General features: G+C 50.5%; 1 protein-coding gene across 1 annotated transcript in view; it reads right to left on the reverse strand.

Moving 5' to 3' along the window:
- The window catches only part of LOC109885592 (glypican-6-like), a 434345-nt gene that overhangs the window by 343672 nt on the left and 70656 nt on the right, over nt 1-20017 (reverse strand). The window contains exon 2 of the mRNA XM_031816008.1: nt 18421-18579. Within this exon, the coding sequence (XP_031671868.1) occupies nt 18421-18579 (159 nt within the window). The remainder of the gene's footprint in view (nt 1-18420; nt 18580-20017) is intronic.

Here is a 20017-nt window from a genome sequence, read left to right on the forward strand (position 1 = left end):
GCTGGCTAACTTAATCCCAGTGTGGCTAGCACTTAATCCTGACGTGGAGCTATAGTCAGTTTTCCAGCATCAGGACTCAATAATGCATGACACCGGAGAGGCAGTCGGTAATCAACAGCACAGTTAAATGGTTCTAAATAGGCTCCTATAAATAACGGGACAGAAATGAGGACATGTGAAATGAAGGAGGGATGGACTCAAACCCTGCAATGTGGGAGAAGGGAGGGAAACCACAGAGGGAGGAGAGAGAGGAGACAGAGGGGAGAGGGGAGAGAGAGGAGACAGAGGGGAGAGAGGAGAGAGAGGAGAGAGAGGAGAGAGAGGAGAGAGAGGAGACAGAGGGGAGAGAGGAGACAGAGGGGAGAGAGGAGAGAGAGGGGAGAGAGGAGAGAGAGGAGACAGAGGGGAGAGAGGAAAGAGAGGAGACTGAGTGAAGAGAGGAAAGAGGAGAGAGGTGACAGAGGAGAGAGGAGAGATTAGAGAGAGGTGAGAGGTGATAGGGAGAGAGAGGGGAGATTAGAGAGGAATGAGGTGACAGGGAGAGAGAGGAGAGATTAGAGAGAGGAGAGAGGTGACAGGGAGAGAGAGTAGAGATTAGAGAGAGGAGAGAGGTGACAGGGAGAGAGAGGTGACAGGGAGAGAGAGGAGAGATTAGAGAGAGGAGAGAGGTGACAGGGAGAGAGAGGTGACAGGGAGAGACATGAGAGATTAGAGAGAGGTGAGAGGTGACAGGGAGAGAAGGGAGAGATTAGAGAGAGGAGAGAGGTGACAGGGAGTGAGAGGAGAGATTAGAGAGAGGAGAGAGGTGACAGGGAGAGAGAGGAGAGATTAGAGAGAGGAGAGAGTTGACAGGGAGAGAGAGGAGAGAGAGGTGACAGAGGAGATATTTTTTATTTATTTATTTATTTTATTTCACCTTTATTTAACCAGGTAGGCTAGTTGAGAACAAGTTCTCATTTGCAACTGCGACCTGGCCAAGATAAAGCATAGCAGTGTGAGCATACAACAAAGAGTTACACATGGAGTAAACAATTAACAAGTCAATAACACAGTAGAAAACGAAGGGGGGGTCTATATACAATGTGTGCAAAAGGCATGAGGAGGTAGGCAAATAATTACAATTTTGCAGATTAACACTGGAGTGATAAAAGATCAGATGGTCATGTACAGGTAGAGATATTGGTGTGCAGAAGAGCAGAAAAGTAAATAAATAAAAACAGTACGGGGATGAGGTAGGTGAAAAGGGTGGGCTATTTACCAATAGACTATGTACAGCTGCAGCGATCGGTTAGCTGCTCAGATAGCTGATGTTTGAAGTTGGTGAGGGAGATGAAAGTCTCCAACTTCAGCGATTTTTGCAATTCGTTCCAGTCACAGGCAGCAGAGTACTGGAACGAAAGGCGGCCAAATGAGGTGTTGGCTTTAGGGATGATCAGTGAGATACACCTGCTGGAGCGCGTGCTACGGATGGGTGTTGCCATCGTGACCAGTGAGCTGAGATAAGGCGGAGCTTTACCTAGCATAGACTTGTAGATGACCTGGAGCCAGTGGGTCTGGCGACGAATATGTAGCGAGGGCCAGCCGACTAGAGCATACAAGTCGCAGTGGTGGGTAGTATAAGGTGCTTTAGTGACAAAACGGATGGCACTGTGATAGACTGCATCCAGTTTGCCGAGTAGAGTGTTGGAAGCCATTTTGTAGATGACATCGCCGAAGTCGAGGATCGGTAGGATAGTCAGTTTTACTAGGGTAAGCTTGGCTGCTTGAGTGAAGGAGGCTTTGTTGCGGAATAGAAAGCCGACTCTTGATTTGATTTTCGATTGGAGATGTTTGATATGAGTCTGGAAGGAGAGTTTGCAGTCTAGCCAGACACCTAGGTACTTATAGACGTCCACATATTCTAGGTCGGAACCATCCAGGGTGGTGATGCTAGTCGGGCATGCAGGTGCAGGCAGCGACCGGTTGAAAAGCATGCATTTGGTTTTACTAGCGTTTAAGAGCAGTTGGAGGCCACGGAAGGAGTGTTGTATGGCATTGAAGCTTGTTTGGAGGTTAGATAGCACAGTGTCCAAAGACGGGCCGAAAGTATATAGAATGGTGTCGTCTGCGTAGAGGTGGCTCAGGGAATCGCCCGCAGCAAGAGCAACATCATTGATATACACAGAGAAAAGAGTCGGCCCGAGAATTGAACCCTGTGGCACCCCCATAGAGACTGCCAGAGGACCGGACAGCATGCCATCCGATTTGACACACTGAACTCTGTCTGCAAAGTAATTGGTGAACCAGGCAAGGCAGTCATCCGAAAAACCGAGGCTACTGAGTCTGCCGATAAGAATATGGTGATTGACAGAGTCGAAAGCCTTGGCGAGGTCGATGAAGACGGCTGCACAGTACTGTCTTTTATCGATGGCGGTTATGATGTCGTTTAGTACCTTGAGTGTGGCTGAGGTGCACCCATGACCGGCTCGGAAACCAGATTGCACAGCGGAGAAGGTACGGTGGGATTCGAGATGGTCAGTGACCTGTTTGTTGACTTGGCTTTCGAAGACCTTAGATAGGCAGGGCAGGATGGATATAGGTCTGTAACAGTTTGGGTCCAGGGTGTCTCCCCCTTTGAAGAGGGGGATGACTGCGGCAGCTTTCCAATCCTTGGGGATCTCAGACGAGATGAAAGAGAGGTTGAACAGGCTGGTAATAGGGGTTGCGACAATGGTGGCAGATAGTTTCAGAAATAGAGGGTCCAGATTGTCAAGCCCAGCTGATTTGTACGGGTCCAGGTTTTGCAGCTCTTTCAGAACATCTGCTATCTGGATTTGGGTAAAGGAGAACCTGGAGAGGCTTGGGCGAGGAGCTGCGGGGGGGGCGGAGCTGTTGGCCGAGGTTGAAGTAGCCAGGCGGAAGGCATGGCCAGCCGTTGAGAAATGCTTATTGAAGTTTTCGACAATCATGGATTTAAATAGAGATAGAGGACAGGGGAGAGAGAAGAGACAGAGGGGAGAGAGGAGACAGAGGAGAGAGAGTAGTCTAACCCTACTGCCTTCCCAAGTGACCCCCTGGCCTCTCATTACCCAATCACAGATAGCCAACACTCCCCTGCTTCAGTCCCACTAACCCTACTGCCTTCCCAAGTGACCCCTTGGCCTCTCATTACCCAATCACAGCTAGCCAACACTACTCTGCTTCAGTCCCACTAACCCTACTGCCTTCCCAAGTGACCCATTGGCCTCTCATTACCCAATCACACTCTTTGGAGGATGTTTAACCCAATGAATGAGTTCATTCAAGCCATAACCCTCTTCTGAATGAATATGATTGGTTATTCTGAATAAAACCGTTTCCAACACTCCACAGTATGTAAATCATTCACATGTGTAAACCATCACAAGGCTGCCGGCACAGACGGCATCTCTATCTGGGCTCTCAGCATGTGCAGACCAGCTGGCTGTTGTGTTGTCTGCCATGTTGCCGGCCCAGACGGCATCTCTATCTGGGCTCTCAGCATGTGCAGACCATCTGGCTGTTGTGTTGTCTGCCATGTTGCCGGCCCAGAAGGCATCTCTATCTGGGCTCTCAGCATGTGCAGACCAGCTGGCTGTTGTGTTGTCTGCCATGTTGCCGGCCCAGAAGGCATCTCTATCTGGGCTCTCAGCATGTGCAGACCAGCTGGCTGTTGTGTTGTCTGCCATGTTGCCGGCCCAGAAGGCATCTCTATCTGGGCTCTCAGCATGTGCAGACCAGCTGGCTGTTGTGTTGTCTGCCATGTTCAATCTCTCCCTAGGCCTCAATACCCACCTGCTTCAAGATGTCCACTATCATCGCTGTGCCCAACTAGCGACCCTGAGCACTCACTTCCATCATGATGAAGTGCTTTGAGAGGCTAGTCCTCCCTCCCCCGACACACTCCACCCTCTCCATCTCACCTCCTCCCTCCCGACACACTCCACCCTCTCCATCTCACCTCCTCAACACACTCCACCATCTCCATCTCACCTCCTCCCTCCCCGACACACTCCACCCTCTCCATCTCACCTCCTCCCTCCCCGACACACTCCACCCTCTCCATCTCACCTCCTCAACACACTCCACCCTCTCCATCTCACCTCCTCCCTCCCCGACACACTCCACCCTCTCCATCTCACCTCCTCCCTCCCCGACACACTCCACCCTCTCCATCTCACCTCCTCCCTCCCGACACACTCCACCCTCTCCATCTCACCTCCTCCCTCCCGACACACTCCACCCTCTCCATCTCACCTCCTCCCTCCCCGACACACTCCACCCTCTCCATCTCACCTCCTCCCTCCCCGACACACTCCACCCTCTCCATCTCACCTCCTCCCTCCCGACACACTCCACCCTCTCCATCTCACCTCCTCCCTCCCGACACACTCCACCCTCTCCATCTCACCTCCTCCCTCCCGACACACTCCACCCTCTCCATCTCACCTCCTCCCTCCCGACACACTCCACCCTCTCCATCTCACCTCCTCCCTCTATCTACAGTGCTGTACAAACAGATCCCTCTCCATCTCACCTCCTCCCTCCCTGACACACTCCACCCTCTCCATCTCACCTCCTCCCTCTCCGACACACTCCACCCTCTCCATCTCACTTCCTCCCTCCCGACACACTCCTCCCTCTCCATCTCACCTCCTCCCTCCGTGACACACTCCACCCTCTCACCTCCTCCCTCTATCTACAGTGCTGTACAAACAGATCACTCTCCATCTCACCTCCTCCCCCCCCGACACACTCCACCCTCTCCATCTCACCTCCTCCTTCCCCGACACATTCCACCCTCTCCATCTCACTTCCTCCCCCCCGACACACTCCACCCTCTCCATCTCACCTCCTCCCTCCCGACACACTCCACCCTCTCCATCTCACCTCCTCCCTCCCGACACACTCCACCCTCTCCATCTCACCTCCTCCCTCCCCGACACACTCCACCCTCTCCATCTCACCTCCTCCCTCTATCTACAGTGCTGTACAAACAGATCACTCTCCATCTCACCTCCTCCCCCCCGACACACTCTACCCTCTCCATCTAACCTCCTCCCCCCCGACACACTCCACATCACACCTCCTCCCTCCCCGACACACTCCACCCTCTCCATCTCACCTCCTCAACACACTCCACCCTCTCCATCTCACCTCCTCCCCCCCCGACACACTCCACCCTCTCCATCTCACCTCCTCCCCCCCGACACACTCCACCCTCTCCATCTCACCTCCTCCCCCCCCGACACACTCCACCCTCTCCATCTAACCTCCTCCCCCGACACACTCCACATCACACCTCCTCCCTCCCCGACACACTCCACCCTCTCCATCTCACCTCCTCAACACACTCCACCCTCTCCATCGCACCTCCTCCACCCCGACACACTCCACCCTCTCCAGCTCACCTCCTCCCTCCCTGACACACTCCACCCTCTCCATCTCACCTCCTCCCTCTATCTACAGTGCTGTACAAACAGATCCCTTTGTTTACCAACGCCTGAGATATAGTACTCTACCCTCTCCATATCACCTCCTCCCTCCCCGACACACCACCATCTCACCTTCTCCCTCTCCGACACACTCAACCCTCTCCATATCACCTCCTCCCTCCCCGACACACTCCACCCTCTCCATATCACCTCCTCCCTCTCCGACACACTCAACCCTCTCCATATCATCTCCTCCCTCCCCGACACACTCCATCCTTTCCAATTCACCTACAGCCCTGACTGATCCACGGACAACGCAATCGCTATTTAACTGCCCTCACCCAGCTGGACAAGAGGAATGCATACTGTATGTGAGGAATGCATACTGTATGTGATGATGCTGTTCATCGACTACAGCTCCTAGTGTCCTATCAGCTCATTAGAAAGCTCAAGGACCTGCGCCCGAACTCCTCTCTCTGCAACTGGGTCCTGGACTTCCTGACGGGCCGTCCCCAGGTGGTGAAGGTAGGCAACATTACCTCCTCGACACTGATCCTCAACACGAGGGTCCTCAAGGGTAAAAGTAGGCAACATTATCTCCTCAACACGAGGGTCCTCAAGGGTGAAGGTAGGCAATATTACCTCCTCGACACTGATCCTCAACACGAGGGTCCTCAAGGGTGAAGGTAGGCAATATTACCTCCTCGACACTGATCCTCAACACGAGGGTCCTCAAGGGTGAAGGTAGGCAATATTACCTCCTCTACACTGATCCTCAACATGAGGGCCCCACAAGGGTGAAGGTAGGCAATATTACCTCCTCTACACTGATCCTCAACATGAGGGCCCCACAAGGGTGCATCATTGAAGAAGGCAGGACAGCGACCCTTCAACCTCAGGATGCTGAAGAGATTCGGCCTGTCCCAGAGGGCCCTCACAGTGTTCTACAGCAGCATCACCGAGAGCATACTGTCAGGCTGCATCACAATGTTCTACAGGAGCACCATCGAGAGCATACTGTCGGGCTGCATCACAGTGTTCTTCAGGAGCACCATCGAGAGCATACTGTCGGGCTGCATCACAGTGTTCTACAGGAGCACCACCGAGAGCATACTGTCGGGCTGCATCACAGTGTTCTACAGGAGCACCACCGAGAGCATACTGTCGGGCTGCATCACAGTGTTCGACAGGAGCACCACCGAGAGCATACTGTCAGGCTGCATCATAGCCTGGTACGGCAACTCCACCGCCGCGGACCTCAAGGCTCTTCAGAGGGTGATACCTGCAGGCGAACACACCATTGGGTGCTCTCTGCCTGCCCTACAGGATACCTACAACACCAGGTGTTGCGGGAAGGCCAAGAAGATCATCAGGGACCGTAGCCACCAGAGCCACGCCCTGTTCTCCCAGCTTCAATCCCTCAGACATGGGCAGTACAGGAGCTTTACGGCAAGAACTGAAAGAGTGGTCAAAGGTTTCTACCCTCAGACCATCAGGATGCTGAATAGACACCACTGGTAAACTGTTTCTACCATCAGGCTGCTGAATAGACACCACTAGTCAGCTGTTTCTACCATCAGGGTGCTGAATAAACACCACTAGTCAGCTGTTTCTACCATCAGGCTGCTGAATAAACACCACTAGTCAGCTGTTTCTACCATCAGGCTGCTGAATAGACACCACTAGTCAGCTGTTTCTACCATCAGGCTGCTGAATAGACACCAATAGTCAGCTGTTTCTACCATCAGGCTGCTGAATAGACACCACTAGTCAGCTGTTTCTACCATCAGGCTGCTGAATAAACACCACTAGTCAGCTGTTTCTACCATCAGGCTGCTGAATGGACACCACTAGTCAGCTGTTTCTACCATCAGGCTGCTGAATAGACATCACTACTCAGCTGTTTCTACCATCAGGCTGCTGAATAGACACCACTAGTCAGCTGTTTCTACCATCAGGCTGCTGAATGGACAACACCAGACCATCAGACTGATGAATAGACACCACTAGTCAGCTGTTTCTACCATCAGGCTGCTGAATAGACACCACTAGTCAGCTGTTTATACCCCCAGCCCATCAGGCTGCTGAATAGACACCACTAGTCAGCTGTTTCTACCCCCAGACCATCAGGCTGCTGAATAGACACCACTAGTCAGCTGTTTCTACCCCCAGACCATCAGGCTGCTGAATAGACACCTATAGTCAGCTGTTTCTACCATCAGGCTGCTGAATAGACACCAATAGTCAGCTGTTTCTACCATCAGGCTGCTGAATAGACACCACTAGTCAGCTGTTTCTATCCCCAGACCATCAGGCTGCTGAGTAGACACCACTAGTCAGCTGTTTCTACCCCCAGACCATCAGGCTGCTGAATAGACACCACTAGTCAGCTGTTTCTACCATCAGACTGCTGAATAGACACCACTAGTCAGCTGTTTCTATCCCCAGACCATCAGGCTGCTGAGTAGACACCAATAGTCAGCTGTTTCTACCATCAGGCTGCTGAATAGACACCACTAGTCAGCTGTTTATACCCCCAGACCATCAGGCTGCTGGATAGACACCACTAGTCAGCTGTTTCTACCCCCAGACCATCAGGCTGCTGGATAGACACCACTAGACCACCAGGCTGCTGGATAGACACCACAAGACCATCAGGCTGCTGGATAGACACCACTAGACCATCTGGCTGCTGGATAGACACCACTAGACCACCAGGCTGCTGGATAGACACCGCCAGACCATCAGGCTGCTGGATAGACACCACCAGACCATCGGGCTGCTGGATAGACACCACTAGTCAGCTGTTTCTACCATCAGGCTGCTGGATAGACACCACTAATCAGCTGTTTCTACCCCCAGGCCATCAGGCTGCTGGATAGACACCACTAGTCAGCTGTTTCTACCCCCAGGCCATCAGGCTGCTGGATAGACACCACTAGTCAGCTGTTTCTACCCCCAGACCATCAGGCTGCTGTATAGACACCACTAGTCAGCTGTTCCTACCATCAGGCTGCTGGATAGACACCACTAATCAGCTGTTTCTACCCCCAGACCATCAGGCTGCTGGAAATACACCACTAGTCAGCTGTTTCTACCCCCAGACCATCAGGCTGCTGGATAGACACCACTAGTCAGCTGTTTCTACCCCCAGACCATCAGGCTGCTGGATAGACACCACTAGTCAGCTGTTTCTACCCCCAGACCATCAGGCTGCTGGATAGACACCACTAGTCAGCTGTTTCTACCCCCAGACCATCAGGCTGCTGGATAGACACCACTAGTCAGCTGTTTCTACCCCAGACCATCAGGCTGCTGGATAGACACCACTAGTCAGCTGTTTCTACCCCCAGGCCATCAGGCTGCTGGATAGACACCACTAGTCAGCTGTTTCTACCCCCCAGACCATCAGGCTGCTGTATAGACACCACTAGTCAGCTGTTTCTACCATCAGGCTGCTGGATAGACACCACTAATCAGCTGTTTCTACCCCCAGACCATCAGGCTGCTGGATAGACACCACTAGTCAGCTGTTTCTACCCCCAGACCATCAGGCTGCTGGATAGACACCACTAGTCAGCTGTTTCTACCCCCAGACCATCAGGCTGCTGGATAGACACCACTAGTCAGCTGTTTCTACCCCCAGACCATCAGGCTGCTGTATAGACACCACTAGTCAGCTGTTTCTGCCATCAGACTGCTGGATAGACACCACTAGTCAGCTGTTTCTACCATCAGGCTGCTGGATAGACACCACTAATCAGCTGTTTCTACCCCCAGACCATCAGGCTGCTGTATAGACACCACTAGTCAGCTGTTTCTGCCATCAGACTGCTGGATAGACACCACTAGTCAGCTGTTTCTACACCCAGACCATCAGACTGCTGAATAGACACCACTAGTCAGCTGTTTCTACCCCCAGACCATCAGGGACTGGGATATGTTTCGTATTGCATCAAACAACAACATTGACGAATACGCTGATTCGGTGAGCGAGTTCATTAGAACGTGCGTTGAAGATGTCGTTCCCATAGCAACGATTAAAACATTCCCAATAGACACCACTAGACCATCAGGCTGCTGGATAGACACCACTAGACCACCAGGCTGCTGGATAGGCACCACCAGACCATCAGGCTGCTGGATAGACACCACCAGACCATCAGGCTGCTGGATAGACACCACTAGTCATCAGTTTCTACCCCCAGACCATCAGGCTGCTGGATAGACACCACTAGTCAGCTGTTTCTACCCCCAGACCATCAGGCTGCTGGATAGACACCACTAGTAAGCTGTTTCTACCCCCAGACCATCAGGCTGCTGTATAGACACCACTAGTCAGCTGTTTCTACCATCAGGCTGCTGGATAGACACCACTAGTCAGCTGTTTCTACCATCAGGCTGCTGGATAGACACCACTAGTCAGCTGTTTCTACCCCCAGACCATCAGGCTGCTGGATAGACACCACTAGTCAGCTGTTTCTACCATCAGGCTGCTGAATGGACAACACCAGACCATCAGACTGATGAATAGACACCACTAGTCAGCTGTTTCTACCATCAGGCTGCTGAATAGACACCACTAGTCAGCTGTTTATACCCCCAGCCCATCAGGCTGCTGAATAGACACCACTAGTCAGCTGTTTCTACCCCCAGACCATCATGCTGCTGAATAGACACCACTAGTCAGCTGTTTCTACCCCCAGACCATCAGGCTGCTGAATAGACACCTATAGTCAGCTGTTTCTACCATCAGGCTGCTGAATAGACACCAATAGTCAGCTGTTTCTACCATCAGGCTGCTGAATAGACACCACTAGTCAGCTGTTTATACCCCCAGACCATCAGGCTGCTGAATAGACACCACTAGTCAGCTGTTTCTACCATCAGACTGCTGAATAGACACCACTAGTCAGCTGTTTCTATCCCCAGACCATCAGGCTGCTGAGTAGACACCAATAGTCAGCTGTTTCTACCATCAGGCTGCTGAATAGACACCACTAGTCAGCTGTTTATACCCCCAGACCATCAGGCTGCTGGATAGACACCACTAGTCAGCTGTTTCTACCCCCAGACCATCAGGCTGCTGGATAGACACCACTAGACCACCAGGCTGCTGGATAGACACCACAAGACCATCAGGCTGCTGGATAGACACCACTAGACCATCTGGCTGCTGGATAGACACCACTAGACCACCAGGCTGCTGGATAGACACCGCCAGACCATCAGGCTGCTGGATAGACACCACCAGACCATCGGGCTGCTGGATAGACACCACTAGTCAGCTGTTTCTACCCCCAGACCATCAGGCTGCTGTATAGACACCACTAGTCAGCTGTTCCTACCATCAGGCTGCTGGATAGACACCACTAATCAGCTGTTTCTACCCCCAGACCATCAGGCTGCTGGAAATACACCACTAGTCAGCTGTTTCTACCCCCAGACCATCAGGCTGCTGGATAGACACCACTAGTCAGCTCTTTCTACCCCCAGACCATCAGGCTGCTGGATAGACACCACTAGTCAGCTGTTTCTACCCCCAGACCATCAGGCTGCTGGATAGACACCACTAGTCAGCTGTTTCTACCCCCAGACCATCAGGCTGCTGGATAGACACCACTAGTCAGCTGTTTCTACCCCCAGACCATCAGGCTGCTGGATAGACACCACTAGTCAGCTGTTTCTACCCCAGACCATCAGGCTGCTGGATAGACACCACTAGTCAGCTGTTTCTACCCCCAGGCCATCAGGCTGCTGGATAGACACCACTAGTCAGCTGTTTCTACCCCCCAGACCATCAGGCTGCTGTATAGACACCACTAGTCAGCTGTTTCTACCATCAGGCTGCTGGATAGACACCACTAATCAGCTGTTTCTACCCCCAGACCATCAGGCTGCTGGATAGACACCACTAGTCAGCTGTTTCTACCCCCAGACCATCAGGCTGCTGGATAGACACCACTAGTCAGCTGTTTCTACCCCCAGACCATCAGGCTGCTGGATAGACACCACTAGTCAGCTGTTTCTACCCCCAGACCATCAGGCTGCTGTATAGACACCACTAGTCAGCTGTTTCTGCCATCAGACTGCTGGATAGACACCACTAGTCAGCTGTTTCTACCATCAGGCTGCTGGATAGACACCACTAATCAGCTGTTTCTACCCCCAGACCATCAGGCTGCTGTATAGACACCACTAGTCAGCTGTTTCTGCCATCAGACTGCTGGATAGACACCACTAGTCAGCTGTTTCTACACCCAGACCATCAGACTGCTGAATAGACACCACTAGTCAGCTGTTTCTACCCCCAGACCATCAGGGACTGGGATATGTTTCGTATTGCATCAAACAACAACATTGACGAATACGCTGATTCGGTGAGCGAGTTCATTAGAACGTGCGTTGAAGATGTCGTTCCCATAGCAACGATTAAAACATTCCCAATAGACACCACTAGACCATCAGGCTGCTGGATAGACACCACTAGACCACCAGGCTGCTGGATAGACACCACCAGACCATCAGGCTGCTGGATAGACACCACTAGTCATCAGTTTCTACCCCCAGACCATCAGGCTGCTGGATAGACACCACTAGTCAGCTGTTTCTACCCCCAGACCATCAGGCTGCTGGATAGACACCACTAGTAAGCTGTTTCTACCCCCAGACCATCAGGCTGCTGTATAGACACCACTAGTCAGCTGTTTCTACCATCAGGCTGCTGGATAGACACCACTAGTCAGCTGTTTCTACCATCAGGCTGCTGGATAGACACCACTAGTCAGCTGTTTCTACCCCCAGACCATCAGGCTGCTGGATAGACACCACTAGTCAGCTGTTTCTACCCCAGACCATCAGGCTGCTGGATAGACACCACTAGTCAGCTGTTTCTACCCCCAGACCATCAGGCTGCTGGATAGACACCACTAGTCAGCTGTTTCTACCCCAGACCATTAGGCTGCTGGATAGACACCACTAGTCAGCTGTTTCTACCCCCAGACCATCAGGCTGCTGGATAGACACCACTAGTCAGCTGTTTCTACCCCCAGACCATCAGGGACTGGGATATGTTTCGTATTGCATCAAACAACAACATTGACGAATACGCTGATTCGGTGAGCGAGTTCATTAGAATGTGCGTTGAAGATGTCGTTCCCATAGCAACGATTAAAACATTCCCAAACCAGAAACCGTGGATTGATGGCAGCATTCGCGTGAAACTGAAAGCGCGAACCACTGCTTTTAATCAGGGCAAGGTGACCGGAAACATGACCGAATACAAACAGTGTAGCTATTCCCTCCGCAAGGCAATCAAACAAGCTAAGCGTCAGTATAGAGACAAAGTAGAATTTCAATTCAACGGCTCAGACACAAGAGGTATGTGGCAGGGTCTACAGTCAATCACGGATTACAAAACGAAAACCAGCACCGTCACGGAACAGGATGTCTTGCTCCCAGGCAGACTAAATAACTTTTTTGCCCGCTTTGAGGACAATACAGTGCCACGGACACGGCCAGCAACCAAAACATGCGGACTCTCCTTCACTGCAGCCGACGTGAGGAAAACATTTAAACATGTCAACCCTCGCAAGGCTGCAGGCCCAGATGGCATCCCCAGCCACGCCCTCAGAGCATGCGCAGACCAGCTGGCTGGTGTGTTTACGGACATATTCAATCAATCCCTATCCCAGTCTGTTGTTCCCACATGCTTCAAGAGGGCCACCATTGTTCCTGTTCCCAAGAAAGCTAAGGTAACTGAGCTAAATGACTACCGCCCCGTAGCACTCACTTCCGTCATCATGAAGTGCTTTGAGAGACTAGTCAAGGACCATATCACCTCCACCCTACCTGACACCCTAGACCCACTCCAATTTGCTTACCGCCCAAATAGGTCCACAGACGATGCAATCTCAACCACACTGCACACTGCCCTAACCCATCTGGACAAGAGGAATACCTATGTGAGAATGCTGTTCATCGACTACAGCTCGGCATTCAACACCATAGTGCCCTCCAAGCTCGTCATCAAGCTCGAGACCCTGGGAGACCCTCGAGACCCCGCCCTGTGCAACTGGGTACTGGACTTCCTGACGGGCCGCCCCCAGGTGGTGAGGGTAGGCAACAACATCTCCACCCCGCTGATCCTCAACACTGGGGCCCCACAAGGGTGTGTTCTGAGCCCTCTCCTGTACTCCCTGTTCAAAAATATAAACGAGATTCACGTCATAACTAAAAAAAATATGAACTAGATTCACGTCATAACTAATACGGTTAGTGAGAGTACAGCTCCTGTTTGTGTTGACGTCATTTCCGGTCACAACTTGCAGACTTGTTTTCGAGTTGCTGTGCGTTTTGTTGCCAACCTATTTTACTTTGCTACCTGACAACTTTACGGTTTTTACTTTTTAATTACCGTTTATATATATATATTTTTTTCCCTCAACTTTTTCACTCCGGACGCTTTATCTGGACATGATTCGTCAGGACCTCCAACAGCCGAAGCTAAGTAGTAACATTAACATGATGCCTTCTAATTGCAGTCGCTGTACTCGCCTTACGGCGAGGATAGCTGTGCTGCAAGCCCAGCTTCAGACGCAATCGTTAGGCAAGGGTAATTTCAGTGTAGGAAAGGATGAAACAGCGTCTGTGCCACCAGTAAGTACAGATAGTAGTGTAAATCCCCGCAGCCAGTCCCCGCAGCCGGACAACTTTCTCACGGTTTCTGGAAGAAATGCAGTTTGGAACGCTCAACCGCTCATTCAGCCGACAGAAACTTTCAAAAACAAAAAAAATTAAAAGGTTGGCAACAAAACGCACAGCAACTCGAAAACAAGATGGACTACCTGACATGATGACTCCTTGCTGTCCCCAGTCCATCTGACCGTGCTGCTGCTCCAGTTTCAACTGTTCTGCCTTATTATTATTCGACCATGCTGGTCATTTATGAACATTTGAACATCTTGGCCATGTTCTGTTATAATCTCCACCCGGCACAGCCAGAAGAGGACTGGCCACCCCTCATAGCCTGGTTCCTCTCTAGGTTTCTTCCTAGGTATTGGCCTTTCTAGGGAGTTTTTCCTAGCCACCGTGCTTCTACACCTGCATTGCTTGCTGTTTGGGGTTTTAGGCTGGGTTTCTGTACAGCACTTTGAGATATCAGCTGATGTACAAAGGGCTATATAAATAAATTTGATTTGATTTGATTCACCCACGACTGCGTAGCCACACACGCCTCCAACTCAATCATCAAGTTTGCGGACGACACAACAGTGGTAGGCTTGATTACCAACAACGACGAGACGGCCTACAGGGAGGAGGTGAGGGCCCTCGGAGTGTGGTGTCAGGAAAATAACCTCACACTCAACGTCAACAAAACTAAGGAGATGATTGTGGACTTCAGGAAACAGCAGAGGGAACACCCCCCTATCCATATCGATGGAACAGTAGTGGAGAGGGTAGTAAGTTTTAAGTTCCTCGGCGTACACATCACAGACAAACTGAATTGGTCCACCCACACAGACAGCATCGTGAAGAAGGCGCAGCAGCGCCTCTTCAACCTCAGGAGGCTGAAGAAATTGTCACCAAAAGCACTCACAAACTTCTACAGATGCACAATCGAGAGCATCCTGTCGGGCTGTATCACCGCCTGGTACGGCAACTGCTCCGCCCACAACCGTAAGGCTCTCCAGAGGGTAGTGAGGTCTGCACAACGCATCACCGGGGGCAAACTACCTGCCCTCCAGGACACCTACACCACCCGATGTCACAGAAAGGCCAAAAAGATCATCAAGGACAACAACCACCCGAGCCACTGCCTGTTCACCCCGCTATCATCCAGAAGGCGAGGTCAGTACAGGTGCATCAAAGCTGGGACCGAGAGACTGAAAAACAGCTTCTATCTCAAGGCCATCAGACTATTAAACAGCCACCACTAACATTGAGTGGCTGCTGCCAACACACTGACTCAACTCCAGCCACTTTAATAATGGGAATTGATGGGAATTGATGTAAAATATATCACTAGCCACTTTAACAATGCTACCTAATATAATGTTTACATACCCTACATTATTCATCTCACATGTATACGTATATACTGTACTCTATATCATCTACTGCATCCTTATGTAATACATGTATCACTAGCCACTTTAACTATGCCACTTTGTTTACATACTCATCTCATATGTTATACTGTACTCGATATCATCTACTGTATCTTGCCTATGCCGCTCTGTACCATCACTCATTCATATATCTTTATGTACATATTCTTTATCCCCTTACACTTGTGTCTATAAGGTAGTCGTTATGGAATTGTTAGGTTAGATTACTCGTTGGTTATTACTGCATTGTCTGAACTAGAAGCACAAGCATTTCGCTACACTCGCATTAACATCTGCTAACCATGTGTATGTGACAAATCTAATTTGATTTGATTTGATATAGGGTCCTGGTCTAAAGTAGTGCACTATATAGGGTCCTGGTCTAAAGTAGTGCACTATATAGGGTCCTGGTCTAAAGTAGTGCACTATATAGGGTCCTGGTCTAAAGTAGTGCACTATATAGGGCATAGTGTGCCATTTGAGACAGCCCGAGTGTGTTATTTTTTTACTGCTAAAGCTAAAAGTGTCTCTGGGAGGTGGAGGAAACAGCCGTGGACGATCCCACATGTTATGTACCAGCAGTAAATCCCCTTCCCCAACGCCCTCACTTATTCATGTCCTCCTCCTGCTCCGTATTAATGACCTGGTGGCAGCTAGTCCTTTAAAGAAGATGCTTTTATCCCTGGTACCATTCACTGTAGCAGGCTAATGTAGCAGCCGGCCCAAATCAGTCTGTTACCATTCACTGTAGCAGCCGGCCCAAAGCAGTCTGTTACCATTCACTGTAGCAGGCTAATGTAGCAGCCGGCCCAAATCAGTCTGTTACCATTCACTGTAGCAGGCTAATGTAGCAGCCGGCCCAAATCAGTCTGTTACCATTCACTGTAGCAGGCTAATGTAGCAGCCGGCCCAAAGCAGTCTGTTACCATTCACTGTAGCAGGCTAATGTAGCAGCCGGCCCAAATGAGTCTGTTACCATTCACTGTAGCAGGCTAATGTAGCAGCCGGCCCAAAGCAGACTGTTACCATTCACTGTAGCAGGCCAACGTAGCAGCCGGCCCAAAGCAGTCTGTTAGCCATTCACTGTAGCAGCCGGCCCAAATCAGTCTGTTACCATTCACTGTAGCAGGCCGTAGCAGCCGGCCCAAATCAGTCTGTTACCATTCACTGTAGCAGGCCAACGTAGCAGCCGGCCCAAAGCAGTCTGTTACCATTCACTGTAGCAGGCCAATGTAGCAGCCGGCCCAAAGCAGTCTGTTACCATTCACTGTAGCAGGCTAATGTAGCAGCCGGCCCAAAGCAGTCTGTTACCATTCACTGTAGCAGCCGGCACAAAGCAGTCTGTTACCATTCACTGTAGCAGGCCAACGTAGCAGCCGGCCCAAATCAGTCTGTTACCATTCACTGTAGCAGGCCAATGTAGCAGCCGGCCCAAAGCAGTCTGTTACCATTCACTGTAGCAGCCGGCCCAAATCAGTCTGTTGCCATTCACTGTAGCAGGCCAATGTAGCAGCCGGCCCAAATCAGTCTGTTACCATTCACTGTAGCAGGCCAACGTAGCAGCCGGCCCAAAGCAGTCTGTTACCATTCACTGTAGCAGGCCAATGTAGCAGCCGGCCCAAAGCAGTCTGTTACCATTCACTGTAGCAGCCGGCCCAAATCAGTCTGTTACCATTCACTGTAGCAGCCGGCCCAAATCAGTCTGTTACCATTCACTGTAGCAGGCCAATGTAGCAGCCGGCCCAAAGCAGTCTGTTACCATTCACTGTAGCAGGCCAAATTAGCAGGCGGCCCAAATCAGTCTGCTACCATTCACTGTAGCAGGCCAATGTAGCAGCCGGCCCAAATCAGTCTGTTACCATTCAGCCCCCTTTGTATCAACCCACAGCCCATTCCCAGTAACAGCATAGTCACCAAACAGCATGTTAATATGATCAGCTTGCTGTGCTGGTACCTTTCCTCAGTGATAATATGAAAACAGTGTGAGGTAGCAGTACAACAGATTCATGGTGTGAGGTACAACAGATTCATGGTGTGAGGTAGCAGTAGAACAGATTCATGGTGTGAGGTACAACATATTCATGGTGTGAGGTACAACAGATTCATGGTGTGAGGTACAACAGATTCATGGTGTGAGGTACAACAGATTCATGGTGTGAGGTACAACAGATTCATGGTGTGAGGTAGCAGTACAACAGATTCATGGTGTGAGGTACAACAGATTCATGGTGTGAGGTAGCAGTACAACAGATTCATGGTGTGAGGTAGCAGTACAACAGATTCATGGTGTGAGGTACAACAGATTCATGGTGTGAAGTACAACAGATTCATGGTGTGAGGTAGCAGTACAACAGATTCATGGTGTGAGGTAGCAGTACAACAGATTCATGGTGTGAGGTACAACAGATTCATGGTGTGAAGTACACCAGATTCATGGTGTGAGGTAGCAGTACAACAGATTCATGGTGTGAGGTAGCGGTACAACAGATTCATGGTGTGAGGTAGCAGTACAACAGATTCATGGTGTGAGGTACAACAGATTCATGGTGTGAGGTACAACAGATTCATGGTGTGAGGTAGCAGTACAACAGATTCATGGTGTGAGGTAGCGGTACAACAGATTCATGGTGTGAGGAACTAGACTCTGGCCAGTGAGGTCATCAGCTCTATTTGACAGACACATCAGGGTTCACAACTCAGTGTTTCCCCCGTCACTAGATAGGCGGGGCGTTTCCAATAACATCCACTTTGTACCAACTACTACTGTATATAATAACAGCAATAGAGTCAGCTGGCATCCAAAATAAAGCTCCACCTTCTGCTATGGAGCTCAGGACACACAATGACAGACAAGAAACCCAGCTAGCTGTTTGTCTTACCGTCAAACTGTTGATGTCTGGACACCAAGGTTGTCCTGAGTGATTGACTGGTGTCCTCCACCAGGTTCTCAAACTCCAGCTTGCTCTGCTGCCCCAGTTTCTCCTCCATGTCGGACGTACAACAGGTGTAGCCCTGAGGACACACACGCAGGTGTTCACCTGGGTAGAGAGAGACAGACAGTTAATACCTGGAGGAGAGGAACAGACAGACAGGTGTTCACCTGGGTAGAGGGAGACAGAGAGTTAATATCTGGAGGAGAGGGACAGACAGACAGGTGTTCACCTGGGTAGAGAGAGACAGACAGTTAATACCTGGAGGAGAGGGACACACACGCAGGTGTTCACCTGGGTAGAGAGAGACAGACAGTTAATACCTGGAGGAGAGGGACAGACAGACACCTAAGGGACAGAAAGACTCCTGAGGGAGATGGACAGACAGACAGGGAGCATGGCTGTTATACACATCAACAGAGCTTGCTGCCACCGAGCAGGAGTCAAGTCAAGCCCCCAAAAGGCAGAGGTTTGATCAAGTCTCTCCTGTCATTCGATATTCCCAGGACAGACAGAAGAGAGAGAGAGACTGAAACAGAATGGGGCCTGAGGCCCACAGTGCTCAGACACACGAGAAGAAACGACACAACGTGAAACCAACTAAGCTGGCTAATAATCATTTTACATTCTAGATAATGAAGTGGTGAATTAGTATGAGGTTAAATGGGACATTGATGCCTTCTCTGTCTCAGTGCAGAGACTGTCTGGACAGTGTGTTGGTGTGCACTGGCACCAAAGTCAGAAGAGAGGACCACAGTAAGTGTTCCCTGCTACGTTGCCAGCAGACTGCTAATGAAGACTGGCGACAACACTTCAGAACAAAACACAGCCAGGTCTCTAGAGTGATGTGCATGAACTGCTCTGTGGCCGACCGTGGAGACCACCACTCTCTAGACGACACAGATACAGCGCCTCACACAGAGATACACGTTTGCAGTGTTACCCAAGCTGACTGGGATCAACATTTCACTGTTTGTTCACGCTTGACAGGGCTTTGCCGCATAGCATGTGTGATGTGAGGAAAATGAACCACACAGAGTTGATTGAGATCTGTGTTTATATATGTGATCCCTCACCACAAGGCTGTAAACAAAACAGCAGCTAACAGCTAACAGAGAAACAGAGCAGTAGATCAGAAGCTAACAGAAAAACAGAGCAGTAGATAGCAGCTAACAGCTAACAGAGAAACAGAGCAGTAGATCAGCAGCTAACAGCTAACAGAGAAACAGAGCAGTAGATCAGAAGCTAACAGAAAAACAGAGCAGTAGATCAGCAGCTAGCAGAAAAACAGAGCAGTAGATAGCAGCTAACAGCTAACAGAGAAACAGAGCAGTAGATCAGCAGCTAACAGCTAACAGAGAAACAGAGCAGTAGAACAACAGCTAACAGAGAAACAGAGCAGTAGAACAGCAGCTAACAGCTAACAGAGAAACAGAGCAGTAGATCAGCAGCTAACAGCTAACAGAGAAACAGAGCAGTAGATCAGCAGCTAACAGCTAACAGAGAAACAGAGCAGTAGAACAGCAGCTAACAGCTAACAGAGAAA

The sequence above is a fragment of the Oncorhynchus kisutch genome, unplaced genomic scaffold, assembly GCF_002021735.2.
Source record: "Oncorhynchus kisutch isolate 150728-3 unplaced genomic scaffold, Okis_V2 scaffold727, whole genome shotgun sequence".
NCBI lineage: Eukaryota > Metazoa > Chordata > Actinopteri > Salmoniformes > Salmonidae > Oncorhynchus > Oncorhynchus kisutch.